The following is a 27,644-nucleotide window of genomic DNA, read 5'->3' as shown; positions in this document are numbered from 1 at the left end:
CACGTTCCGGTTTTGATCTTATCCGGCTCGAGTTTCGTCCATCTCCGTGGACTTTTTCAAGGAAACTGATGATGATGGCGGTGTTATTGTTGACAGTGGTCAGTTGGTGATGGGGGCACTCAGGGCACTGTCCCATCGTTCGGCATCAGCTGTTCTATACACTCTATACACGAGCTCTTCCATACACTTTATAACCTAGGATGTCTAATATAAACATATTTAATAATAATTCTATTTCAAGGTCAAGTTTACTGCAGCTCAAAAAGTCACTCAAGATGTCTCCGCCAATCAGACCAAGGACTACGGTATCCTTGATCTCTTCAAGACACCGAACTTGCGCAAGAAAACCCTCATCATTACGTTCATTTGGTACGTACTCGTATTTCTCTACCTAGAAACATTACTTTCCTTCCTATAGGATAAGGAAAGTAAAAAAAAAAAAAAAAAAATTTAGGTCTAATTAAACAAAGGTCGAAATCTCGAATGTTCATATCAGTCAAATGCGACTCACAAATGATAAACATACTAGATATCATTAATTTTAAAAACATAGGTGAATCTCTGTAAAAAAAGGGAACAATATACATATTTTTAGTTTTCTATTACTAAAACTTCCACAAGAAAAAAATAGTGATGTACCTATACCTACCACTGAGTGAATTCTCAGTGGTAAGATCGACCATACGAAAAATGCGCCTTCTATCTACATTTTCTTACACTAATCAAGTTTACAAAATACTTTAGGGAATGAAAAAAACTTTAAAGTTGTGTTCACACATTGTCGACGGCCGTCGATCGACGTCGATTCTTGTGGATAATCGACGGCCATTGACTATGTGGGGACACACCTTCATAGTTTAATCATTAGGCATTTTTTTTTTAAAATAAATATCATACATAATTATTATACGTATTAATAATTTTGTTCCATCTGTTATTTGGGATAACATATCCCTCTTCAAACTTGAAGCAAGGTTCAAATCAAAATTTCAATTAATGGCAGGGTCCACAAAGTGAGATTTAACTAAGTTAGCCAGCCTAGTTAGCTTAGTTGGTAGTGTGTCTGCCTTGTAAGCGCTAGGCCGCGGGTTCGATTCCCGCTCGGGGCGGATTTTATCCTGAACGGATAATGTTCGTTCTCGGAACGGCTGGCTTTCTCATATCCTGTCTTCCTTCTCTCTTCGATTTCGGGACGATAAGACCAAAGCAGTTGTTACAGTTCCCTCTGTCAAACCTCTTAAAAAAAACTCACTTTATGGACCTGGCTATAACAAAACCATCCTTTTCATCACTTCTGAATCAGCCTTGTTTCAACCGAAGGCTTGGTTCTATGTACAATAAACGTCAGTAGCTTTTCTAAAAAAAAACTCACTTTATGGACCTGGCTATTACAAAACCATCCTTTTCATCACTTCTGAATCAGCCTTGTTTCAACCGAAGGCTTGGTTCTATGTACAATAAACGTCAGTAGCTATTCTTATTTTACGAGATTTGAAGTCAGTGCCCCGGACAGCTGGAGTAAAACGGACCTCTTCAATCCCAAGATCTGCAAGCCTCTTCAGTCCTTCTGTCTTCACAGCCGAACCATCATGGTATGAAGAGGTTTCTTTTCCAACTGTTGAGGCCAAAATTTGAAGTCCATGGACAGCTTGAGTAGAATCAACAACCTCTTCAATACCAAGATCTGAAAGCCTCTTCAGTCCCGTCTTCACAGTCGATCCATCATGGTATGCCGCAGTGTATTCGAGTAGCTCACAGTGAATATTAGATTTGAAGTCAGTGCCCCGGACAGCTGGAATAAAACGGACCTCTTCAATCCCAAGATCTGAAAGCCTCTTTAGTCCTTCTGTCTTCACAGCCGAACCATCATGGTATGAAGAGGTTTCTTTTCCAACTGTTGAGGCCAAAACTTGAAGTCCATGGAGAGCTTGAGTAGAATCACCAACCTCTTCAATCCCAAGATCTGAAAGCCTCTTCAGTCCCGTCTTCACAGTCGATCCATCATGGTATGCCGCAGTGTATTCGAGTAGCTCACAGTGAATATGGGAAGGTAACTTGTGACTTACCATCGGATTTGAACTGATTCGGGCCCTTCCACTTGGCGGCAAACATGTCTGTGACTTTGAGTAGTTCCATGGTTAAACCCCAGGATACCAAACGAAGCGTGGTCTGCAGTTTGGCAATGCCCGACAGGAGGAGGTAGTTGGTAACAGCCGACTGGGGGAGAACACAAAGTGAGAAAAATTAAATTTGATAGTTAGAGAGGAAACTTAGGTCTTATAGTATCAAAAGCGAAGGGAATAGAAAGACAGGATAGGAGAAAGACAGCAGTTTCGAGAACGAACCATATATGTTTGGGATAAAGTTCGCACCGGACAGGAATCGAACCCGCCGTTGTGGGAATGGCCGGTTTTCTAACTTGTCCTTCTCTCTTCTTTTTGGGACAATAAGACCTCCCTTGTTACGGTTGTTAAGTTACCTCTATCAAAAAACTTCTTGTTTTATGGGTTTCCATTTATAAAATTATTATTGTTTAAAATACATAAGACCTTGTTTAGACTGCGAGAGTAATGGGAGTCTCATTGTGGCAGTTTAAATAGGGTCCCCTCTGAAGTTTTACTGACTGCTCCCAGGTAGACTTATTGCTTAAAAAAATTCTAAATTTCTTTACCTGAGATACATAGGTAGGTATGATAATCAACGTGCGCAGGCGTGTACACAGACCCAACGACACGTAGACTGCTCCCAGATAAACTTATTGCTTAAAAAAAATTCTAAATTTCTTTACCTGAGATACATAGGTAGGTATGATAATCAACGTGCGCAGGCGTGTACACAGACCCAACGACACGTCAAACCCTTCCGTAACATCCACATTGATCAGTTCCAAATGACTTAGATGTTCAAGGCGCGATGCAGCCTCCACAAACGCGCTGGATGCTTCTGATACGACTATTTCCACCACGTCAAACCCTTCCGTAACATCTACATTGATCAGTTCCAAATGACTTAGATGTTCAAGGCGCGATGCAGCCTCCACAAACGCGCTGGATGCTTCTGATACGACTATTTCCAGACGAAGTTTCTGTAGAACAAAGGAAAACAATTATATTTGCATGCTACCTAACGAAACAGATGACTTCCGTAACATCCACATTGATCAGTTCCAATGTTCCAAATGACTTAAGTGTTCCAGTCGAGATACAGCCTCCACAAATGCACTAGATGCTTCCGAAACGACTATTTCCAGACGAAGTTTCTGCAGGATAAACGAAATAAGAGGTAAATATTTTGCATGCTACCTATTTCTTAAGGATTCCAGTCTGAATTACTATTTCCAGACGAAGTTTCTGCAGGACAAAATAAATTATTATTTTTGCATGCTACCTAACGAAACAGGTGACTTCCGTAACATCTACATTGATGAGTTCCAAATGACTTAGATGTTCCAGTCGGGATGCAGCCTCCACAAACGCGCTGGATGCCTGCGAAATCACTATTTCCAGACGAACGATAAAAGATAGAAAAAAAAACTGTATGCAACCTAACGGAAACGAAAGAGAAGGAAAGTTTTTTGCATGCTACCTAACCCTATTTCTATTTCAGATGTTCCTGCCTCCACAAACGCGCTGGAGGCTTCCGATACGACTATTTCCAGACGAAGTTTCTGCAGGACAAAATAAATTATTATTTTTGCATGCTACCTAACGAAACAGATGATGACTTCCGTAACATCCACATTGATGAGTTCCAAATGACTTAGATGTTCCAGTCGGGATGCAGCCTCCACAAACGCGCTGGGTGCCTGCGAAACCACTATTTCCAGACGAACGATAAAAGATAGATAAAAAAAAAAATTGTATGCAACCTAACGGAACAAAAGAGAAGGTAAAATTTTTGCATGCTACCTAACCCTATTTCTATTTCAGATGTTCCTGCCTCCACAAACGCGCTGGAGGCTTCCGATACGACTATTTCCAGACGAAGTTTCTGCAGGACAAACGAAAGAAAAATTAAGTTTTTTGCGTGCTGCCTAACGAAACAGAAGATACGTTTTTTGTACGCTATAAACCATGATTAGAGAGCCGCACAAGATCGAGCCACATTATGACCACCTCTGTTATAGACTCTTAAAACACTTTTCAAATGCTATTTAACTCTACTTCAACCACCTCCATGGTCGAGAGGGTATCACACAAGGCTTGCGCACTCGGGTTCGATTTCCGGCGAGGTCAATACTCTGAACAGTGCACTAAATCACCAAAGTATGGAAAAGTATTTACAATTCCATATTTCAATATGATTCGTCCAGTATAAACCATGATTAGAGAGCCCCACAAGATCGAGCCACGTTATGGCCGCCTCTGTTATAGACTCTTAAAACACTTTTGAAATGCTATCTAACGCTACTTCAACCACCTCCATGGTCGAGAGGGTATCACACAAGGCTTGCGCACCGGAGGTCTAGGGTTCGATTTCCGGCGAGGTCAATATTCTGAACAGGGTGTACCCCCGTCACTAAAGACCTTAGCCGTTTTGCAGGACTTTAAATGTAAAAAAAAGTTCGTGCTTACCTGAAGGTTAGAGAGGCGCAACAGTTTGGTCGCATCTTGCGCAGTGAGGTTTGTGTACCCCCGTCACTAAAGACCTTAGCCGTTTTACAGGACTTTAAATGTAAAAAAAAGTTCGTGCTTACCTGAAGGTTAGAGAGGCGCAACAGTTTGGTCGCATCTTGCGCAGTGAGGTTTGGCGACAGCTCTGCCTATTAACGGTGCGTGTGGGTGGCCAATGGTATAGAATAAAACAAATAAAGGATGAATGATTCTTACTTTCAGGGGAGGCGTTCACTCTCGCCCTCTACTGCGTGGGTAAGATGGGCATATCCTCCTCCTACGTGGTACTGCCCCTGTTTGCCTCTGAGCTGTACCCCACCGTGGTGCGGGGCCTGGGTATGTCCCTTAGTGGCGTAGCGGGTATGCTCGGACCCATTTTTATACCCCTAGTCAACCATTTGGTAAGTTGTCAACCATTTGGTAAGTTGAATGAGGGGATTTTTTTTTGTTCGAGGCTTTAATGGCAGGATTCTCACATATTGAGCTCTTCCACACAACCGGTTTTTGTCAGCTTCATAGCCAACATTAAAAGGCGTGCTGCTCGAATATGAAAATAATTCGAGTAGGCTAAGGTTTTATGATTCACCGATGATATAACACTTTTTACTTGCTTTTTCATAAAATAAAATATGTAATAATTATTTAAATTTTTAAATACTTTTTTTTGTTAGAACACTTTAATAAATACAAATAATAAAAAAAAAAATACTTTTTCATGTTTTTTTTTTACTAAAATAATCTGGTTCAACCTATTGCAGGGCGCAGAGCACATCTTTCTGCCGCTGATTCTGATGGGATTTCTCCTCGTGGCCGGGGGTTTAGCCAGTCTCCTGCTGCCTTCTTTTTTTTTTTACTAAAATAATCTGGTTCAACCCATTGCAGGGCGCAGAGCACATCTTTCTGCCGCTGATTCTGATGGGATTTCTCCTCGTGGCCGGGGGTTTAGCCAGTCTCCTGCTGCCTGAAACTCTCAACCATCACCTGCCCCAGTCTCTCGAGGACGGGGAACACTTTGGCAAAACCAGCGCCAAGCCAGGACAGCGGTCTGTCAATGAATGAACATCCAAGTCATAAAATGTAAATGTTGAAATGAATACCATACACCTGAGCTGATTCCTCCTGACACAAATTTAAGCTATCACGCTAAAGTTTTAGACGAGGAGGATTCAGCTCTAAGTGCATTGTGCTTGTGATGGGTTGAATAAAGAAATAAAAATACAAATACCTGCCTGTAACTTTAACCAATAACTTTAACAGACTAAAAAATGCGAACCTAATTTACACTACCTAAAAAAAAAAAGATGTGTAAACACTTGAACAGTAAGTTGTAAATAGAGAACACGTCACGTAAAGTTAGCAAAGCATGTAACGCATCACGTCATGTGAACTCATGGGGATGTAGTTCAAAGTTTTCCCATAATATTGTAGGTAATTTCGTTCATGATAGCCACACTGCCCTCAAGTCACATGAGCACACATGTCGTGATAGTAGTGCTGAACGAAATCATCTACAATATTATGGGGAAAACTTTGAACTACATCTTTCTGACTCCCCATGAGCTCACGTGACGTGACGAGTAGTGTGTTTCTACCTTAACTCACTCGTCAACTCCCAAGAGGTATCCTAACTATCGAACATCTATAGCTACATGAGGTTAGGATCTGACCCATTGACTGAATAGTCCACTGAAAAGATCCGAGAATATGTACCTTCTTTGTGTTGGAATTTCACTTGAAAAATATAATGACAGAAAATATTATATTCAAACTTGTGTGTTTGTTTTACGTGCTCGTTTTCTTTTTCAAGCTAATTTATTCAACTTGTTTATTTTAAATACAAAATTAAACACTAGGGAACTTTTTACAGGAAAAGAAAAAAATAAATTAGAAAGTTTGAGGTAAATTGTAACTTATTATATGGAATCTCAAATTTGAAACAAAAAGATATTTATACCTAGCGCCTGGATAGGTAAAAGATGTACTTATGTATATTTAGGATTTAATTAAGACCATAAACTCAAAAAAAAAAAAAAAAAAAAAAAAAAAAAACTTAATAATTAGGGACTTTTCAGTCCTATGCGAGCAGTATAAATAAGCACTATTATTATTATTATTACTTCAACCACCTCCAGGGTCGAGAGGGTATCACACAAGGCTTGCGCACCGGAGGTCTCGGGTTCGATTTCCGGCGAGGTCAATACTCTGAACAGGGTGAACACCCCCGTCACTAAAGACCTTAGCCGTTTTACAGGATTTTAAATGTAAAAAAAAGTTTGTGCTTACCTGAAGGTTAGAGAGGCGCAACAGTTTGGTCGCATCTTGCGCAGTGAGGTTTGCGCATGAGCCGAGTTCTAGCGCAGTCAGTTGGGGACATTGGGAGATGATGGAATCCAGGGTGGTGTGATTCAGATTACCCACCGAGGTGAGCGCCTGTGGAGAGAAAATGATTTACTATCAAATGAAGCTGTATTTTATCATGGTACTTTTTTTGATGCCGTCAAAAAGATTCCGCTTTGGACGTCCACACGGGCCACTTAATGTATTTTCAACGGTTATCTGAAAAACGGCCTCTGAGTGAAATTTAGCTTTTTTTTTTTAATGAAAAAATTCCACTAGGTAAAGAGTCTGTCTTTCATGCTTTTAATACTTGCTTTTCCGTGAGTAAACACCATGGAATATGATTTGGCAGATCGCAGAGATCAAGCATTTGATTCCCACCCGGGATGGATTTTATCCGAAACAAATAAGGTTCGTTCGGCTGGCGTTCTCGTATTCTATTTTCCTTCTCTCTTTGATTTCGGGACGATAAGATCTTAACAATTACAATTCCCTCTATCAAAAAACCTCTTGAAATGTAAAATCGTCAAGAAGAAGAAAAAAAAGTGGAAAGTTGGATCTCGCTTTCTACGGTAAATTCAACTTACCAAATGTCTGAGTTGAGTTAGGTGGCTCAAATGATTGACAGCGAATATGTTCTGTGCTCCCTTCTTGATTTAAATGTTCATTTCGGTCAAAAGCGACTCACAAATGATAAACATACTAGATATCATTAAATTTAAAAACATAGGTGAATCTCTGTAAAAAAAAGGAACAATATACATGTTTTTAGTTTTCTATTACTAAAACTTCCACAAGAAAAAATAGTGATGTACCTACCACTGTTTTAACTCTCAGTGGTAAGATCAAAAGATCAACCATACGAAAAATGCGCCTTCTATCTACATTTTCTTACACTAATCAAGTTTACAAAATACTTTAGGGAATGAAAAAAACTTTAAAGTTGGTAAACATTAAGAGCTAGGATTATTATTGAGATATTTGGAAAATCCTATAATGCTGCAGTGAGCAGCAAAGATCAATTTGTTCTTACCAAATGTCTGAGTTGGGTTAGGTGGCTCAAATGATTGACAGCGAATATGTTCTGTGCTCCCTTCTTGATTTCGTAGCCGTGATTGACAGCGAATATGTTCTGTGCTCCCTTCTTGATTTCGTAGCCTTTTAGTTTCAGCTTGACCAAGTTTTTCATCGCACTGAAGTGAGACAGAACTACTGGCTGACCTCTGAAAAAAAAGAGGGTTAATTTTAAAACTTTTGGTCTACATTCTTCAGAAATACAGGTAAACATGGGGAGCTAGGATTATCACTGAGATATTTGGAAAATCCTATAATGCTGCAGTGAGCAGCAAAGTTCAATTGTTCTTACCAAATGTCTGAGTTGGGTTAGGTGGCTCAAATGATTGACAGCGAATATGTTCTGTGCTCCCTTCTTGATTTCGTAGCCTTTTAGTTTCAGCTTGACCAAGTTTTTCATGGCACTGAAGTGAGACAGAACTACTGGCTGACCTCTGAAAAAAAAAGAGGGTTAATTTTAAAACTTTTGGTCTACATTCTTCAGAAATACAGTACAATAGTTCAGCTTTGCACGGGATTTTTTTTTTTTTTTAAATGATCTTGAAGATTGTTATGATTCTGTGATTGGTCAGATTTTTTCTTCACATTCACACATCTTCTCCCCATTGAAGGTTAACATGAAAAGGGGCGAAATGAGGAACAGCGCCGCAGGCGAAATTTCGTGAGCTACATTTTCTTTATCGTTAGTTATTTCTTTTAAATTTAAATAATATGTTAAGTAAGATTCACCACACAACTCACCTATGCAAAGTGGCACTCAGGGACAACAGTTGACTCAGGTGGTCTTTCAAATTCTCAAACACATGTGACGAACACTTGCCCAGGTCTACATGTTTGAGCGTTCCAATTTGCCCCAGATGAGAGGGTAACTTGGACCACATGGAAATTTGGTCGTCAGGGCCGGATGGTGTGATCATCTTCTTCATGTCGAGCACCTCGGTGTTGTGGCGGCAAAAACTGGCAGCGCAGCCCGACCAGTCCTGAACGCGGGAGTTTTTCATACGGACATGCGTCCACTGAAAGAAAAATATTGTTGGTTTTTAGCCTCTTGGAAATTTTGCTGACTCCTGCGACACCCACCTCTGTGTCTGTGTCAGGCAGAGTAGTTTTATATGTCAATATTCTCAACGAGATATTGATGACAATTAAAGGAGGGAGGGAGGGAGGGAGAGAGAGAGAGGGAGAGAGAGAGAGAGAGAGGGAGGGAGAGAGAGAGAGAGTTTGAAGTCAGTGCCCAAGAGAGCTACCCGGCGACACCCACCTCTGTGTCTGTGTCAGGCAGAGTAGTTTTATATGTCAATATTCTCAACGAGATTTCAATGACAATTAAAGGAGAGAGAGAGAGAAAGAGAGAGAGAGAGAGAAAGAGAGAAGAGAGAGAGAAAGAGAGAAGAGAGAGATAAAGAGAGAAGAGAGAGAGAAAGAGAAGAGAGAGAGAAAGAGAAGAGAGAGAGAAGAGAGAGAGAGAGAGAGAGAGAGAGAGAGAGAGAGAGAGAGAGAGAGAGAGAAAAACTTGAAGTCCATGGACAGCTTGAGTAGAATCACCAACCTCTTCAATCACAAGATCTGAAAGCCTCTTCAGTCCCGTCTTCACAGTCGATCCATCATGGTATGCCGCAGTGTATTCGAGTAGCTCACAGTGAATATCGACACTCCGTTGGTTTTCATATAGCCGGTGAGCAGTTTCCGTAGTTTGCTGATGGGGAATAGATCGACTTCTTTCTTAACTTCCGCGGGATTGGCAGGCAACTCGTGATCGGCCAGGTAGCAGACGGGAATTGGCGACATGACGGGAACACAGGTGCCTGAAGGAACAACAGTTAATATAGATCGGAAGATATAAAATAGAGTTAAAAAAAAAAGAGGTTTGACAGAGGGAACTGTAACTGCTAAGGTCTTATCGCCCCGAAAGCGAAGAGAGAAGAAAGACAGCCGTTCCGAGAAGGAACCTTATCTGTTTAGGATAAAATACGCCCCGGACGGGAATCGAACCCGCGGCCTAGCGCTTACAAGGCAGACGCGCTACCAACCAAGCTAACTAGGCTGGCTAAAAGGAGGTTTGATAGATGGAATTGTAACAACAGAGCAGTCCCGTATCCAGGATTTCAGAGGGTGTCCCATGTAGTTGTGACTTGTTTTATCTAGCACATTCTTTTACATATTCATTGTAAACAAATCAAATTTAGTCATCATGGAGCGCTAAACTGTTCAACGACGCATTAGCATAATAAAATCAACACTATGTAATTTCCCGTTTGGGTGACGAGAACTAGCCCCAGACCATGTGATTTCGTCCTTCCGAGATCGAAAATACATCCCGGGATTGGATTCTCTAGGTATATTCTATTCTATAAAAAGGGAACCTTGTAACTTACCATCGGATTTGAACTGATTCGGGCCCTTCCACTTGGCGGCAAACATATCTGTGACTTTGAGTAGTTCCATGGTTAAACCCCAGGATACCAAACGAAGCGTGGTCTGCAGTTTGGCAATGCCCGACAGGAGGAGGTAGTTGGTAACAGCCGACTGCGGGAGAACACAAAGGGAGAAAAATTAAATTTGATAGTTAGAGAGGAAACTTAGGTCTTATCGTATCAAACGCGAATAGAATAGAAAGACAGGATAGGAGAAAGCCAGCAGTTTCGAGAACGAACCATATATGTTTGGGATAAGGTCGCCCCAAGCCAGCCTAGTTAGCTTAGTTGGTAGTGCGTCTGCCTTGTAAGCGCTAGGACGCGGGTTCGATTCCCGCCCGGGGCGGATTTTATCGTTACATCCACATTGATCAGTTCCAAATGACTTAGATGTTCAAGGCGCGATGCAGCCTCCACAAACGCGCTAGATGCCTCCGAAACCACTATTTCCAGACGAAGTTTCTGTAGAACAAAGGAAAATAATTATTTTTGCATGCTACCTAACAAAACAGATGACTTCCGTAACATCCACATTGATCAGTTCCAAATGACTTAGATGTTCAAGGCGCGATGCAGCCTCCACAAACGCGCTAGATGCCTCCGAAACCACTATTTCCAGACGAAGTTTCTGTAGAAGAAAGGAAATTAATTATTTTTGCATGCTACCTAAGTTTTTTGCATGTTACCTAACCCTATACAGTATATTTAAGATGTTCCAGTCGCGATGCAGACTCCACAAACGCGCTGGATGCCTCCGAAACCACTATTTCCAGACGAAGTTTCTGTAGAAGAAAGGAAATTAATTATTTTTGCATGCTACCTAAGTTTTTTGCATGTTACCTAACCCTATACAGTATATTTAAGATGTTCCAGTCGCGATGCAGACTCCACAAACGCGCTGGATGCCTCCGAAACCACTATTTCCAGACGAAGTTTCTGTAGAAGAAAGGAAATTAATTATTTTTGCATGCTACCTAAGTTTTTTGCATGTTACCTAACCCTATCATTAATTTACACTGGTAATGCCGCCACTGGTCGATACTCAATTGAAGTAGCTTCCCACGTGTCTTCACTATGCTGAGTAATTGACTATACCCCGAACTCCAGGCACAGAGCCGAAAAAACTTCGACCCCGCCGGGAATCGAACCCGGCTATCCTGTCTTCCTTCTCTCTTCGATTTCGGGACGATAAGACTAGAGTAGTTACAGTTCCCTCTGTCAAACCTTTTTAAAAAAATACTATTAATTTTTATCTACTTGTATCATTAATTTACACTGATATGCCGCCACTGGTCGATACTCAATTGAAGTAGCTTCCCACTTGTCTTCACTATGCTGAGTAATTGACTATACCCCGAACTCCAGGCACAGAGCCGAAAAAACTTCGACCCCGCCGGGAATCGAACCCGGGACCTCCGGGGAGTGCTACTTCCTATAATTATAAATAATAATAATAACTTACATATTCGGGCAATCTCGTTCCTAGACCGGTACTTCTTTCGTTCCGGTTCGGGGGAGAAGTAATAGATATCGCTCAGTTTCTAGTGCTACTTCCTAAAATTATAAATAATAATAAAAACTTACATATTCGGGCAATCTCGTTCCTAGACCGGTACTTCTTTCGTTCCGGTTCGGGGGAGAAGTAATAGATATCGCTCAGTTTCTTGGCCGGGGTTGTGGCCTTCCTATTCACCAGTTCTCGGAACCAGCCATGTTCTAGAAGGGGAATCTTGTACGTCTCGTCACTCGAGATGGAGTCCAGGTTTATCTTGGGCTTGCGGACCCCGCGGGCGGGACTTTTTGCTGACAAGTCTGTGAGGGAAAAAGCACGAAAAAGTAGGTAAGTAAATGGCATTTAAAAATTAAAATGGAAAATAACATAAATATCAATAGAAAGCCTGGCCGCCAACCTAGTTAGCTTGAAGGGTAGCGCGTCTACCTTGTAAGCGCCAAGTCGCTGGTAAGATTCGCGCTCGGGGCGGATTTTATCCCAAACAGATAAGGTTCGTTCTGGGAACGGCTCTTTCTTCTCTCTTCGCTTTCGGGACGATAAGACCTTGGCAGTTACAGTTAACCCATCAAACCTCTACAAAAAAAAGAGAGGAGAGAGAGGAGAGAGAGGGGAGAGAGAGAGTGTTACCTAATCCTATACAGTATATTTAAGATGTTCCAGTCGCGATGCACGGATGCAGACTCCACAAACGTGCTGGATGCCTCAGACACGACTATTTCCAGACGAAGTTTCTGTAGGACAAACGGAAAAAAAAAATATTTTTGCATGCTACCTAACGAAACAGATGATGACTTCCGTAACATCCACATTGATGAGTTCCAAATGACTTAGATGTTCCAGTCGGGATGCAGCCTCCACAAACGCGCTGGATGCCTGCGAAACTACTATTTCCAGACGAAGTTTCTGTAGGACAAACGGAAAAAAAAAATATTTTTGCATGCTACCTAACGAAACAGATGATGACTTCCGTATGAGTCACGTTTTGTCGCATTACCAACTTTGGAGTCACTCTTGGTCGCGTTAACTTTTGAATCACCCTTCGTCGCACCAACTTTCAAGTCACCCTTCGTCGCGTTAACTTTTGAGTCACCCTTGGTCGAGCTACCAACCGCTGCCTTTTTCGGGTCTACTTTTTCGCCGCCCTTCGGCGTCTCTGGCGCTTTATCGCTGCGTTTTCGCTTATTGGCGGGCGGGGCGGTCAACAACTCCTTGTCAATTTTATCAAACTCCGCCTCAAGGGTCTTGACGATTTTCCGTTTCTTCGTCAGGGGCGGTTCGGCGGGCGCCGGGCTCTCTTTCCCGGTCGACCGTCGGCGGCACGGACTCAGCATAACTTTGACGGAAGAGAGACGCTCGTGCTCCTCACGGGAAATGTCGGGTGAGGTTAGAGTTTTGCCCGAGGGAGAGGTTTTGGCCCGCTTGGCTCCGCTGATTATATCACACTCTTCCTGGGAAAGTGTGAACCCGCTTCGCTTACGCGTTTTGATGGTGTCAAAGAAGGATTTGGATTTTTTCGCCTCCCCACTTTGGTTTTTCGCGTCTTGATTTTCATCGGAAGACCCACTGTCTCTTTCCTTCTTTTCGCCAAGTTTTTCAGATTTTTTCTCACTCGCTGATTTTGATTCTTCCTTTTTGACGTCCGCGCCACTGCCAGCGGACGGTTTGCGGATTTCGACTTTGATCTCCGGTTTTTTCCCGTCCGTGGATTTCTTGATAGACACGATGGTTTTTTGCGGAGACTTCGTTATGGTTAGCGCAAGAGGGGCGACTTTCTGGTCTTCGCTCGGGGTTTTGTCCCGGGCTGACGAGGAGCGTTCTAAACTTTTCCGACCTTTGTCTGACGGCGCTGTGGAGGGTTTGCTGGATTTAGGGCCCATTTTCGGCGTGACTCCCTTCTGCTTAGGGGACGAGGGAGTTTTCACTTCTTTCTCCTTTTTACTTTCCTTATTCATCACAGGAGTCTCTTTGGATTCCTTCTTCAAAGGCACTTTCCCTACACTCTTCTTAGCTACCTCAGACAGAGGTGTTTTCTTTACTCTCCCCTCCGTCCCACTGGTCACGGGAGTACTATTCTTCTCCTTCAGCACAACGCTCGACTTAACTCCCTTTTCCTGCTTCTCTTTCGGTTTCTCAATCAGACCGCCGGAGATTTTCAGCTTGATTCGCGGATACTTGTCTTTCTTCTCCTCCTTTTCAAAGGAGTCATCGAAAATGCTCTCCCCCTTCGGCTCTTCGGCCGAGTCGTCCAGAGGGGCGGCCTTCACGGATTTCCTCCGCTTTGCTCCTCCTTCTCAAAGGAGTCATCGAAAATGCTCTCCCCCTTCGGCTCTTCGGCCGAGTCGTCCAGAGGGGCGGCCTTCACGGATTTCCTCCGCTTTGGAGTCTCCTTCTCGGCCTTTTTCCCTTTCACGGGAGCCTGATCTTCGTTAGTTTCGGCCGGTAAAGACTTCTTCTTCGCGCTGGTCGAGTCTTTCTTCGCTATTCGAGCGCTAAGAGGGGTATCACTCGCTACCGATTCGTTTTCCTTGTCGGTTTCTTCTTGGGTGATCAGTTTGGCGGATTTTCGTGGCACTCGTTTGGTTTCGGGAGGGGCGGGGGAAGGGGTTGGTTTTTTGGGCGATGACCTGGCTTTGGCTTTCGGCGTGGATTTGATCTTGCCCGGCGCAACTGTTTGGGGACTCTGAAGAGGAAGATAATGTGTTGAAAATTGAGATTCCTCTTCGAAGGAGTCATCGAAAATGCTCTCTCCCTTCGGATCTTCGGTGGAATTGTCCAGAGGGGCGGCCTTCACGGATTTCCTCCGCTTTGGAGTCTCCTTCTCGGCCTTTTTTCCTTTCACGGGAGCCTGATCTTCGTTAGTTTCGGCCGCTGAAGACTTTTTCTTCGCGCTGGTCGAGTCTTTCTTCGCTATTCGAGTGCTAAGAGGAGTATCGCTCGCTACCGATTCGTTTTCCTTGTCGGTTTCTTCTTGGGTGATCAGTTTGGCGGATCTTCGTGGCACTCGTTTGGTTTCGGGAGGGGCGGAGGAAGGGGTTGGTTTTTTGGGCGAAGACTTGGCTTTGGCTTTCGGCGTGGATTTGATCTTGCCCGGCGCAACTGTTTGGGGACTCTGAAGAGGAAGATAATGTGTTGAAAATTGAGATTAAATCAAGTACATATTAAATTACACTTGTCGTAAAGTTATGTATGTTTCTTTTTGAACGAACAAAAGTGAGGTCTATGTTTTAACTCGACAGTTTGGTTTGGATGTTTGTATGTTCGTTTGTTCCGCTACAGCTCGGGACTGCCTATTCCGATTTTGATGAAATTTGGTACCCGAGTTTAAAACATCAAGGCACGTCTAACCTTGGGGTCCCAAAACTGAACGGGGCCCATTTTTGGTCCACCCAAAGAGTCTAAGTAAGGTCTACAGTTTACAGAACTACAAGCTACGTGAGAGGCAGATCTTTAACAGCCAAGACCAGAGCAACCAACCTCAGTAGTGTTTAACGTGGTGGACCTGGAACCAGTTCCATTTTTTTTTTTTTTTTTTTTTTTAACAAGATCCAAGCCCAAGTCTAGCTGAATGAGATAATAAAAATATGTGTCTAGTTACACCACACCGCTCCACCAGGTAGCACTGCATCTCCGTTCTCGTTCATACTCAGGACCCAAACCTAAGCAATACCTTGGAGAATGTGAAATGTTCCACCGTGAGGCCCGAATTTTTCCGTACTGAGGATAACTGAGAGGAAAAGAAGAGGAAAAAAATATGAAAAATAAGGAGAAGAAATATTTTGGCAGGTCAATCGCTACGTACCTATACTTTGAGAAATATGAATAATTAGTAAGCCAAAATAATAAACTGAGCGATGGAGTGGTAGCCCCTTTGCGCTCATGCAATCTTGTGGTAAAGCAAAGGCCTATTTTCAAATATTTTTTTTTGCCAGCCTAGTTATGCTAGTTGGTACCTGCGGCTGCCCTGTAAGATGCTATGCGCGGGTTACGATTCCCGCCCGGCGGATTTTATCCCTGATGTATAATATTCGTTCTGGAATGCAGGCTCCTTTCATCCTTACCTGATTCTAACTTTCTCTCCTCCGATTTCCGGGATCGTAACTAGAGTGATAGTTACAGTTCCCGCGTCAAACCTTTTAAGAGAACTACTACTGAATGTATCTACTTGTATCATTAATTTACACTGATAATGCCGCCACTGGTCGATACTCAATTGAAGTAGCTTCCCACTTGTCTTCACTATGCTGAGTAATTGACTATACCCCCGAACTCCAGGCAACAGAGCCGAAAAAAACTTCGACCCCCGCCGGGAATCGAAACCCGGGACCGCTCCGGAGTGCTACTTCCTATAATTATAAATAATAAATAATAACTTACATATTCGGCGGGCCAACTCGTTCCTAGACCCGGTACTTCGTTCGTTCCGGTTCGGGGGAGAAGTAATAGATATCGCTCACGGTTTCTTGGGCCGGGGTTGTGGCCTCCTATTCACAGTTCTCGGAACCAAGCCATGTTCTAGAAGGGAATCTTGTAACGTCTCGTCAACCTCGGAGATGGAGTCCAGGTTTATCTGGGGCTTGCGGACCCCGCGGGCGGGACTTTTCGCTGACAAGTCTGTGAGGGAGAAAAAGCACGAAAAGCATAGGTAAGTAAATGGCATTTAAATTAAACATGAATAACAAATATAATCAATAGAAAGCCGCGCCGCCAGCCTAGTTAGCTTAGAAAGGTAACGCGCCTGCCTTGCAATCGCTAGGTCGCTAGTAAGATTCCGCTCGGGGCGGATTTTATCCCAAACAGATAAGGTTCGTTCTGGGAACGGCTCTTTCTTCTCCTTCGCTTTCGGGACGATAAGACCCTTGGCAGTTACAGTTAACCCCATCAAACCTCTACAAAAAAAAGAGAGGAGAGGGGAGAGAGAGAGAGAGGAGAGAGAAGAGGAGAGAAGAGAGGAAGAGAGAGAGGAGAGAGAGAAGAGGAGAGAGAGAGAGAAGAGAGAGAGAGAGGAGAGAGAGAGAGAGAGGAGAGAGGAGAGAGAGGAGAGGGGAGAGAAGAGTGCAGAGAGAGAGGGGAGAGAGAGAGGAGAGAGAGAGGAAGAGGAGAGAGAGAGGAGAAGAGAGAAGAGAGAGAGAGAGGAAGAGAGAGAGGAGAGAGAGAGGAGAGAGGAGAGAGAGAGAAAGAGAGGGAGAGGAGAGGGAGAGAGAGAGGGAGAGGAGAGAGAAGAGAGAGAGAGAGAGAGAGAAGAGAAGAAAGAGAGAAAGAGAGAGAGGGTCACCTTAAGAGTATAGGATTTTCTCCCATGATATATTTTTTTTTTACTATAGAAGTTTTCTTTTGCAAAGCTATAAGTACCTACCATCTGGAAAATAATGCCAAAACAGACTTACTGCCCAGGGATTTTGCCCGCTTCCCTCCGACCACTTTTGTCTTCACTCCACCCACTTTCCCCAGCACCACCGTCTTCTTCGGAGTTCCACTGCCTTTCACCTTCTTCCCCACTGCTCCAGATTCCGCAGCTCCACTCAAATTGGGCAGACTCAGTCTGGACTTTCCTTTCTTCTTGCCCACGTCAGGAGTGTCTTTGGAGGGAGAGGTCATCTTGAGTGATTTCCTAGGCCTGTAGCCACCTCGTTTCTTTGGGGTTGCCTCGGGTTGACTGTCTCCAGGAGGTGCAGGATCACCTGGAAAACGACATGGACAAACCACACTAGGCTCGTGTCTTACCAGGCACAATGCACTATTGAAGTTCATGAAGAAGGCTAGGGGACATTAAACAGAGAGCAGACTAGCGTCTGGCTGTGGGACTATAAACAGGGAGAACAGCTAACCCTAACCAGCCTAGCTAGCTGGCAGCTCTTCAAAGGGTTCTTTTAAAGAATAAGCACAAGTCCTCACGATGGTTGACTGCGGTTCAGGACGAGCCTATTAAACATGGCTAGAGACCATCACCCCGGTGTATGGCAGATACAAAAAGATATCTTCTCTTTAATCTGCCATCAACATTCAGAGAAAGCTAAAGCTGCTACAACAACAACTTACCAGGGGCGGAGATGGCATCTGGTTTGGGCAATACAACATTGCCTGGTGCCAGAGCATTGGGTCGGGGCTGATTGTCCTCCTGTTGAGCCTGGCCTGCATCAATTACCAGGGGTGGAGATAGCATCTGGTTTGGGCAATACAACATTGCCTGGTGCCAGAGCATTGGGTCGGGGCTGATTGTCCTCCTGTTGAGCCTGGCCTGCATCAAGACTGGCTAGTTGGGTCTCATCCATCTCTACCATAAACTCGGTACCACATAGCATGTCTTTTGATAGACCCTCGATTTCAAGCACATTCAGATTATCTGAAGAAGAAATATAAAAATAATTAATTTAGTGGTTTTTTTGTCCTCTTTTTCTTCTTCTAGTTTGTATACAAAATGACCATTAGGTTAAGCCGACTCAGGCTTAACCTAATGGAGGAAGAGAACCTGACCCTAAAAACCTACTTTGTTTACATATGTACCTATACCTACAAACCTACAACATGTCCTTTGATAGACCCTCAATTTCAAGCACATTCAGATTATCTGAAGAAGAAATATAAAAATAATTAATTAGAACAAATAAAAGAAGCTTTAGTGGTTTTTTTATCCTCTTTGTCTTCTTCTAGTTTGTATACAAAATGACTTGAATAATAAAATCAATTAAATTAAAAGGTAAAAAAAACATTTGGTTTTGCAAAAAAAAAAAAAAAAAAAAAAAAAAAAAAAAAACATTGGAGTATCATTATGAAGACCAATAATTGTAATTTTGTACTTATTATATTATGTACCTACTTATATTGTATTGTAAACAAAAATTATAAACAATAAAATTAAAGGTTTATCAAAAATTGAAATTGAAATTGAATTAAATTAAAAGGTAAAAAAAACCATTTGGTTTTGCAAAAAAAAAAAAAAAAAAAAAAAAAGTGACTCCAATGTTAAGAAGGCTCAAATGGTTAGCGCAAGAGGGGCGACTTTCTGGTCTTCGCTCGGGGTTTTGTCCCGGGCTGACGAGGAGCGGTCTAAACTTTTCCGACCTTTGTCTGACGGCGCTGTGGAGGGTTTACTGGATTTAGGGCCTATTTTCGGCGTGACTCCCTTCTGCTTAGGGGAAGAGGGAGTTTTCACTTCTTTCTCCTTTTTACTTTCCTTATTCATCACAGGAGTCTCTTTGGATTCCTTCTTCAAAGGCACTTTCCCTATCAATAGAAGCATTAAAAAGTGAACTTGAAAGAAGGGATAATGTTTGTTCTTGTAACGGCTGGTTTTCTCCTATCCTGTCTTCCTCCTCTCTTTGATTTTGGGATGATAAGACCTTAGCAGCTACAGTTCCCTCTGTCAATCCTTTTTTTTTATCTCAAAAAAAAAACTCACCTGTTTTAATTTCACAAGTCATAGCCAGCTTCTCATCGTACAAATGTAAAATCATAGGTGCCGATACCTTGGCTGTTCCATTAGCTGGTTCTATCGACTCGGATGCTGTTTCTACAACACCCTCGGACATCTCTTTAGGTGCCTCTGATGAAGCTTTTTTTGAAATTTCAGCTGTGTTGTCAGAAGTTTGATTTGATTCCACTGACATTTCATTTGAAACATCAGGTTTCTTATTTGATTCCAGTGTTTTTTCTAAAATCTCAGAATTTTTAACCTCAGAAGTTTCACTTGAAACCTTGGCTGTTTCTTTTGAAACATCTGAGGAGTCTTTAGAAATGTCAGTTTGGATTGAAGGTGTATTATTAGACACCTCTTCATTTGAGGTCCCAAGTGTTTCTTTTGTCTCAGGCTGTTTTTCTATTGAATCTGTTGTTACTACTGAAACCTCAGGTATGTCATTTTGTGCTTCTTTTGAAACATCAGCTGAGTCAAGAGCTATTTCTTGTGATTCTGTGGAAATTGATTCTTTTATATCTACAGGAATTTGCTCTTTAGAAGTAACATCAGCATCACTTGATTTTGTTGGACTTGCTGCTCTTTTCAAATCTGTCATAGGTGCTTGGTTGGATGTCTCAGTTGTTCTGTTAGAATCTGTGTCCACAACTTCACTTGAATCTACTACAGGCAGTTCATTTGAAGTTGAGACATCAGCTTCATCTGAACAAACCTGAGGTGCTTCATTGGATGTGATCTTGTCTACTTCATTTGATGTTGAATCAGGAGTCTGGTCTGAATTGATTTCTCCCATGTCATTTGACACATTAGATTTAGTTGTTTGTCTGGCACTTTCATCAGTAATATTTGTGTCAAGGTTGGAAATGTTAGAAGACAGCTTATCTTGGGTTATCACATCTGAGGTTTTATCTGATGTTATGTTTTCAATGCTTAGCTTATTGCTGTCGGAAATATTTGTCTCATAGGAATCAACATTTGGTACAGGAGGTAATGAACTTGTGTCAATGTCTGAATTGTCTACATTACTTTCTGGCCCTTTTCAATGCTTAGCTTATTGCTGTTGGAAATATTTGTCTCATAGGAATCAACATTTGGTACAGGAGGTAATGAACTTGTGTCAATGTCTGAATTGTCTACATTACTTTCTGGCATTCTGTTTTCTTCAACTACAGGTGCTTCTGATTCTTTCAGCATCTTGTTATTACATTCAGTGTCCTCATTGGAGTTAACTGTGTTTTCAATGATATCATCAGATAATTTATCAACCATTTGAGTTTCAGACACAAGGACTTTTTTTGCTGTGTCTTTGTCGGTCAATGTTGCATCATTTTCTGTCTCGTGATTCTGTTTAGTTGTAGAGTCTGCCTCTTCATTTTGGGACAGCATTTTTCCTCTTGGGGTTTTTACTGTGATTTTTTCATCACCTGTCGGGGAAATGAGACAAAAATAGGACCATGTTACAAGTGAGTTAAACATGAACCATACAGAGAAAACCAAGTTTTTTTCTAAACACAAATAAATTACTAAATAATTTTTTCATCACCTGTCAGGGAAATGAGACAGAAATAGGATTATGTTATGGGAAATGAGACAAAAATAGGACCATGTTACAAGTGAGTTAAACATAAACCATACAGAGAAAACCAAGTTTTTTTCTAAACACAAATAAATTACTAAATAAAAATCAACTGTTAATTTTACCGTAGATTTACCTCGTAGTATAAGGTGCAAGTACCCAAGTTGCAATATCAGATTTTATTCTCATAATATTTATTTTCAGGTTGAACAAACATTACATTCTCTTCCTACAAGCTGGGAACCATTGTTACAAAGCACCATCACATTCCAGTAGGTACATGCAATCACCATTTTCTCTTTCAAAACTTCTTCACCTCTCACATTAAAAATTCTCGAAAACAATGTCACAATTATGCATAACTTCCCAGAAATCTGTCTAGCATGTACTAGCATATTTTGAGAAAGCTAAAGAAAAGAGGTTGGTCCTTATTGATGAAAGTGATCTCTAGGGTAAATTTCTTCAAGACAAACGTTGCACTTCGAAAGATCGTGAAAGCTTACCGTTTTAGTGAAAACACGAACTTAGAATCCCAATCTTTTAATAGGTCTTCTTCTACTGCTAAATGGAATAATCAAATATTTTAAATTTGATAGAACACTTCAAAGTAACACATCAAAAGACAAGAAAACTATTTTAATTTTTGGACAACTCCGAAACTCCGAACTCCGGATAGAAGAGGGAAAAATGAAATGTTTTGCTGACTCTGCTGACTTTTGTGACCTCGTGCTGCACACCCTGAAAAAGCCTTGGAATGTGTAAACGCAGGTGTGCTTGTGCTCTAGCTTCAATCTTTTAATAGGTCTTCTTCTACTGCTAAATGCTAAATGGAATAATCAAATATTTTATATTTGATAGAACACTTCAAAGTAACACATCAAAAGACAAGAAAACTATTTTATTTTTTGGACAACTCCGAACTACAACTCCGGATAGAAGATAGAAGAGGGAAAATAAAATGAAATGTTTAGCTGACTCTGCTGACTTTTGTGACCTCGTGCTGCACACCCTGAAAAAGCCTTGGAATGTGTAAACGCAGGTGTGCTTGTGCTCTAGCTAAAAGAAGAAAGTTGGAAAAATTAATGGACTTTTCTAGCTTTTCCATTTTTCCTCTTTCTGATTTCTGAGATTGCAAACGTTCTATTGTTTAATTCCTGAATGAAGATCAAGCTATGAAGAAACCCAGATCATCAGTTTTGAAAAAGGATTTCAATGGACTTTTCTAGCTTTTTCATTTTTCCTCTTTCTGATTTCTGAGACTGAGATTGCAAACGTTCTATTGTTTAATTCCTGAATGAAGATCAAGCTATGAAGAAACCCAGATCATCAGTTTTGAAAAAGGATTTCCATCAGTACCCGAAAGTTGGACAAAGAAATCAATAAAATTAATCAAGTCATGGTGATTCGGAGGACAAGCAGAGAGCTATAGTTTCATCAGCCTTCTGATCATTTATTGGTCAAATTTGATCAAAATGTAAGTAAATACAAATGAAATGATCATAATGTCTTTATAAAGGTATGTCCACACATAGTCAACAAGCCATTGACTGACATTGATCAGTGTAGACGGAACCGTCTGCACTGCCTCGGCAACATAGTTTTATCTTGTTGATTGCTGAATGGCCAACTATGTTTGGACCCATTGCAAGTACACTTAGGTATGTCCACACATAGTCAACAAGCCATTGACTGACATTGATCAGTGTAGACAGAACCGTCTGCACTGCCTCGGCAACATAGTTTTATCTTGTTGATTGCTGAATGGCCAACTATGTTTGGACCCATTGCAAGTACACTTATAGGTAATTAGCAGCCATAAGATAGAAGATAAGTGGCCTGTAAGCCACTTCCATGATGATGATTTTGAGTACCTACTTAATCAGAAGTCACATCAATAGAAAATTGCTACAAAAAAGAGCTGTCCCAAATGAGCTGTGGCTTCTGAATAATTACCTGATTCTGTAACTCCCAGTTTTCACTCCACACATGGAAAAAATGTACCATACTTTTTTTGTGGTAGAAAAGTGGAGAGTGCAGAGTTGTTTGTGAAACAAAGCCAAGGTCATAATGTGCAATATCATTAATTAATAATGGGCTTGGTACCTCATAAGATAGAAGATAAGTGGCCTGTAAGCCACTTCCATGATGATGATTTTGAGTACTTAATCAGAAGTCACATCAATAGAAAATTGCTACAAAAAAGAGCTGTCCCAAATGAGCTGTGGCTTCTGAATAATTACCTGATTCTGTAATTCCCAGTTTTCACTCCACACATGGAAAAAATGTACCATATTTTTTTTGTGCTAGAAAAGTGGAGAGTGCAGAGTTGTTTGTGAAACAAAGCCAAGGTCATAATGTGCAATATCATTAATTAATAATGGGCTTGGTACCTATGCTATCAATTTATTGATTCACACACTGCCAGCCTACTTGGCTTGGAGGGTTGTGTGTCTGCCCCATAAGTGCTAGGTTGTGGGTTCAATTCCCACCTGGGGCATATTTTATCCCAAACAGATAAGGTTTGTTCTTGGAATGGCTGGCTTTCTCCTATCATGTCTTTCTTCTCCCTTTGATTTAGGGCCGGTTTCTAACATCCTCGGTTGACTCGCGAGTTTGAAAACCAATGGTTCACCCAAACTCCGGAGTTGACCGAGTGTTTTGTTGACCAAGTGTTTCTGACACATTTTAAACCGCGCAGTTTTAAAACCCAAGAGTTTCGAGATTTTCGTTTTGGTCTATACTAGAGGTCTACAATCTCAAATCAAAGAGTTTGGAGCCAACCTATTTAGCTTGGAGGGTAGCAAGTCTGCCTTGTAAGTGCTAGGTTGCAGATTTGATTCCCATCATTAAGCATAAAAAAAAACTTCAACACTGCTAAAGACCTCTGGAAATCAGGCTTTATCTGATCCCACTCAGTAAAAGTTTGGTAATTTTCTGTGTTAGAACAATACCTAATTGGAATAATAAATGTTTGAGAACAAACTGAGTCATGTTGTACCCACTTATAGTGCTTTTGACCAAAAATATGTTTATATATGTGTAGACACCTATTAATGTTGACAGCTAAGTGATTGGTTGAATGGTCCTTGATGTGTGTCTAATTGTTTATGACACTTCCATATCAGCTGTTTATAAGCATAAACCTACTTGTAGATTTTAGAAAACAAATTTCAATTATTTCCATATAAGCACCACTAAGTAAATTGCCTGCTTGCATTTACCTCAGTGGTGCTCACTGTAGATTACATTCTTATTCACTATGGTGATAGCAAGTAAAAATGAACATTCTTCTTTTTGAGAACAAACTGAGTCATGTTGTACCCACTTATAGTGCTTTTGATGACTAAAAATATGTTTATATGTGTAGGCACCTATTAATGTTGACAGCTAAGTGATTGGTTGAATGGTCCTTGATGTGTGTCTAATTATTTATGACACTTCCATCTCAGCTGTTTATAAGCATAAACCTACTTGTAGATTTTAGAAAACAAATTTCAATTATTTCTATATAAGCACCACTAAATTGCCTGCTTGCATTTACCTCAGTGCTGCTCACTGTAGATTACATTCTTATTCACTATGGTGATAGCAAGTAAAAATGAACATTCTTCTTTTTTTCTCTGTCTTGTTATAGATAGACTCGTTGACTCACTCACCCACCCGGGGGCAGTTAGGGCAATGTCGGGTCCAGGACCTTCAGCCAATGACCGAGCTGTCAACAAGGTGGCCCTCTGTTCGGCCATGTTTGCCGGGTTCGCCTACGTCGGCTACTCTGTCATTCGGACGGCGTTCAACCGTCGCATCGGCCAAGAGAAAGAGGAATACCCCGAGCATAGACTTTACTTCCGGCGTCTCTCACAGACAACACAGACGGATGTACTACTCGGGAACTTGGACTTGTCCCAGTCTGATTCTGGGAAGATTATCCTCCGTCCGATGAGCGTACAAGAGCGGATTAAAGAGCTCAACCTCCGCGCGCGTATGTTCTCGGATACGATGATCGCTATTCAGGCGACCAGTAGCGGCTCGCCCGCCACGGGAAGATTATCCTCCGTCCGATGAGCGTACAGGAGCGGATTAAAGAGCTCAACCTCCGCGCGCGTATGTTCTCGGATACGATGATCGCTATTCAGGCGACCAGTAGCGGCTCGCCCGCCAGACATGGACCTCGCAGCCTCCAAGTATCTCCTTGGAACTCCCCGCGTATTCTAAGTCCAGTGGACGTGCGACATCTCATGTCCTCCCACTCCTCAGATAATCTCACGCTAGGCGCGTTACCAGGGAGCATTGTTGTAGCCTCTCCGTATAAGAAACGACCGGGACGGTTTCGTAAACTCCGCGATGGCAAGTCTCCTACGCGTTACTCCCAGGGGGAACTCCTGGATGAGAAGGAGAAGGAGATTCGGAGCAACGCGGAGAGCTTCTTAGAAAACCAAGAGCATATGCTGTTCGGGAAATGCCCACTCCTCGGATAATCTCACGCTAGGCGCGTTACCCGGGAGTATTGTAGTGGCCTCTCCGTATAAGAAACGACCGGGACGGTTTCGTAAACTTCGCGATGGCAAGTCTCCGACTCGCTACTCCCAGGGGGAACTCCTGGATGAGAAGGAAAAGGAGATTCGTAGCAACGCGGAGAGCTTCTTAGAAAACCAAGAGCATATGCTGTTCGGGAAAAGTTTGGATGTGAAGGAAGCGAAAATGTTAGTGTCGTTCCTAGCGACGAAAAATGAGAAACTTCTCGAACGTGTCATCACCACGATAGGAAACTCTGCCACAGTGACTGCTAACCAGGATATGTTACGCGAGTGTGGCGCCCTCTCGGCGTTATCCAAACTCATCATTCATCCGCGAGAGAGCGTGCAAGTCGCCGCCATCAAAACCCTCGGGAATCTCACTCTGAATGAGTCCAATGTGAAGGAGCTCAGGACAGCGTTACCTCTACTCCTCTCTAATGTGAACAAGGGCCGTACTAACATTCCAGAGCTTGCTTGGATGTGAAGGAAGCGAAAATGTTAGTGTCGTTCCTAGCGACGAAAAATGAGAAACTGCTCGAACGCGTCATCACCACGATAGGAAACTCTGCCACAGTGACTGCTAACCAGGATATGTTACGCGAGTGTGGCGCCCTCTCGGCGTTATCCAAACTCATCATTCACCCGCGAGAGAGCGTGCAAGTCGCCGCTATCAAAACCCTCGGGAATCTCACTCTAAATGAGTCCAATGTGAAGGAGCTCAGGACAGCGTTACCTCTACTCCTCTCTAATGTGAACAAGGGCCGTACTAACATTCCAGAGCTTGACTGAATGAGTCCAACGTGAAGGAGCTCAGGACAGCGTTACCTCTACTCCTCTCTAATGTGAACAAGGGCCGTACTAACATTCCAGAGCTTGTACTACTCACGACACTCATCTGTTTGTGTAACGTGGCCGTCCATAATGACTGGCATGAAGAGTTCTGTCCCTACCTACACTCCCTGTATGGCCATTTAGAAACAGGCTCCCCACAGTGTAAACTTCAGGTGCTGAAACTCCTAGTCAATCTGTCGTTTCCCTGTATGGCCATTTAGAAACAGGCTCCCCACAGTGTAAACTTCAGGTGCTGAAACTCCTAGTTAATCTGTCGTGCAATGAAGACATGGTGCCTAGCCTGCTCGCGGCACAAGCACCCAAGAGGTTCCTCTCATTCATAGACCCAGCGACGAACGAAGAATTACTCATCCGAGTGTTAACGCTTCTACAAAACCTCATCCGTGTGAAAATCAAACGGTGCAGCTCGCGGCACAAGCACCCAAGCGGTTCCTCTCCTTCATAGACCCAGCGACTAACGAAGAACTACTCATCCGAGTGTTAACGCTTCTACAAAACCTCATCCGTGTGAAAATCAAACGGTGCATTGACCCAGCGTTGGACCTACCGGTTGAAGATAAAGCGGCCTCTCCAGATACGATGTACGCTACAATATGGAGTGTGAACGCCAGTGGGTAGCACTGATTCTTCTGTCGAAGGTGCTGGGTTCAAATCCCGGATAGGGCGGACTTTTTTAACCCCGCAGTCTAAGAAAATGTAACAGAAAACTTATTTTAATTCCCATTCTTGACATTTTTTTTTTAGCTTAACATTTAACCTATAATAGCCAATGGTCATTCACCCGAGTTCCGAATTAGTATTGAGTTAATTTAAAGGTTTAAAAGGAATAAAATAATAAATGCTCTCAAAAGTGTTTGGCCTGTCCTCCTCTTATAGATTTCGGGACGGGAAGACCTCAGTCGTTTACAGTTCCCTCTACCAAACATTGACCACATAATCGAGCTCTAGGGTTAGGTTGTTAGGTGCTTGAGAACGCCTCCGGCGTTAACCTCGCCTAATGATTACCTTCCGCTGAAGTTATTACTGTCGAACCTGTCCAAGTGGGAATCCAAGGGACCGGCAATTTTTTCCCACTTAGACAGGTTTGACTGTTTTTTTTTTTTATATATACCCACTTGTGTGTCCCTGTAGGTCTCCTATACGGACAAAGCCCTGGAGGACATCGAGCAGGCATTCATCCCGCCCGACATCGACATGGACATGTATGACTGTGTCATCGATGACCAGGACTGGAAAGAGTTTCTCACCGAATTCACCAAACCTACCGGTTGAAGATAAAGCGGCCTCTCCAGATACGATGTACGCTACAATATGGAGTGTGAATGCCATTGAGCGGTAAT

General features: G+C 42.4%; 4 protein-coding genes across 4 annotated transcripts; 2 read left to right on the top strand and 2 right to left on the bottom strand.

The window, feature by feature from the left end:
* Positions 1-99: 99 nt before the first annotated feature.
* Positions 100-9,055, bottom strand: LOC103510030. Its single transcript, XM_026824203.1, has 9 exons — positions 8,766-9,055; positions 8,080-8,173; positions 7,538-7,585; positions 6,897-7,043; positions 3,976-3,990; positions 2,789-2,956; positions 2,067-2,217; positions 1,530-1,792; positions 100-195 (listed from the first exon to the last, which is right to left on the bottom strand). Exons 1-9 carry the CDS (start codon positions 9,023-9,025, stop codon positions 100-102), a joined length of 1,242 nt encoding a protein of 413 aa, XP_026680004.1. The 5' UTR covers positions 9,026-9,055.
* A 1,879-nt stretch (positions 9,056-10,934) lies between these two features.
* Positions 10,935-21,606, bottom strand: LOC103510029. The gene is made up of 8 exons (XM_026824202.1): positions 21,442-21,606; positions 20,457-20,786; positions 19,348-20,340; positions 18,187-18,291; positions 17,988-18,080; positions 17,336-17,629; positions 12,023-12,250; positions 10,935-11,047 (listed from the first exon to the last, which is right to left on the bottom strand). Exons 2-8 carry the CDS (start codon positions 20,746-20,748, stop codon positions 10,935-10,937), a joined length of 2,118 nt encoding a protein of 705 aa, XP_026680003.1. The 5' UTR covers positions 20,749-20,786; positions 21,442-21,606.
* A 591-nt stretch (positions 21,607-22,197) lies between these two features.
* On the top strand, positions 22,198-24,976 carry LOC108252491 (the record flags this gene model as incomplete). The annotated part of the gene is made up of 2 exons (XM_017444399.2): positions 22,198-22,412; positions 24,573-24,976. A coding segment is annotated over exon 2 (360 nt), but the record flags the coding sequence as incomplete, so codon positions are not given.
* Positions 24,977-24,978: 2 nt separating this feature from the next.
* On the top strand, positions 24,979-27,643 carry LOC103510027. Its single transcript, XM_026824200.1, has 6 exons — positions 24,979-25,398; positions 25,927-26,223; positions 26,316-26,456; positions 26,534-26,695; positions 26,818-26,860; positions 27,579-27,643. Exons 1-6 carry the CDS (start codon positions 24,997-24,999, stop codon positions 27,641-27,643), a joined length of 1,110 nt encoding a protein of 369 aa, XP_026680001.1. The 5' UTR covers positions 24,979-24,996.
* The last annotated feature ends 1 nt before the right edge of the window (position 27,644 follows it).

The sequence above is a fragment of the Diaphorina citri genome, unplaced genomic scaffold, assembly GCF_000475195.1.
Source record: "Diaphorina citri unplaced genomic scaffold, Diaci psyllid genome assembly version 1.1 scaffold554, whole genome shotgun sequence".
Lineage (NCBI taxonomy): Eukaryota > Metazoa > Arthropoda > Insecta > Hemiptera > Psyllidae > Diaphorina > Diaphorina citri.
Note: the sequence above shows the minus strand (reverse complement) of the source record. Positions and strands in the feature narration are given on the sequence as shown.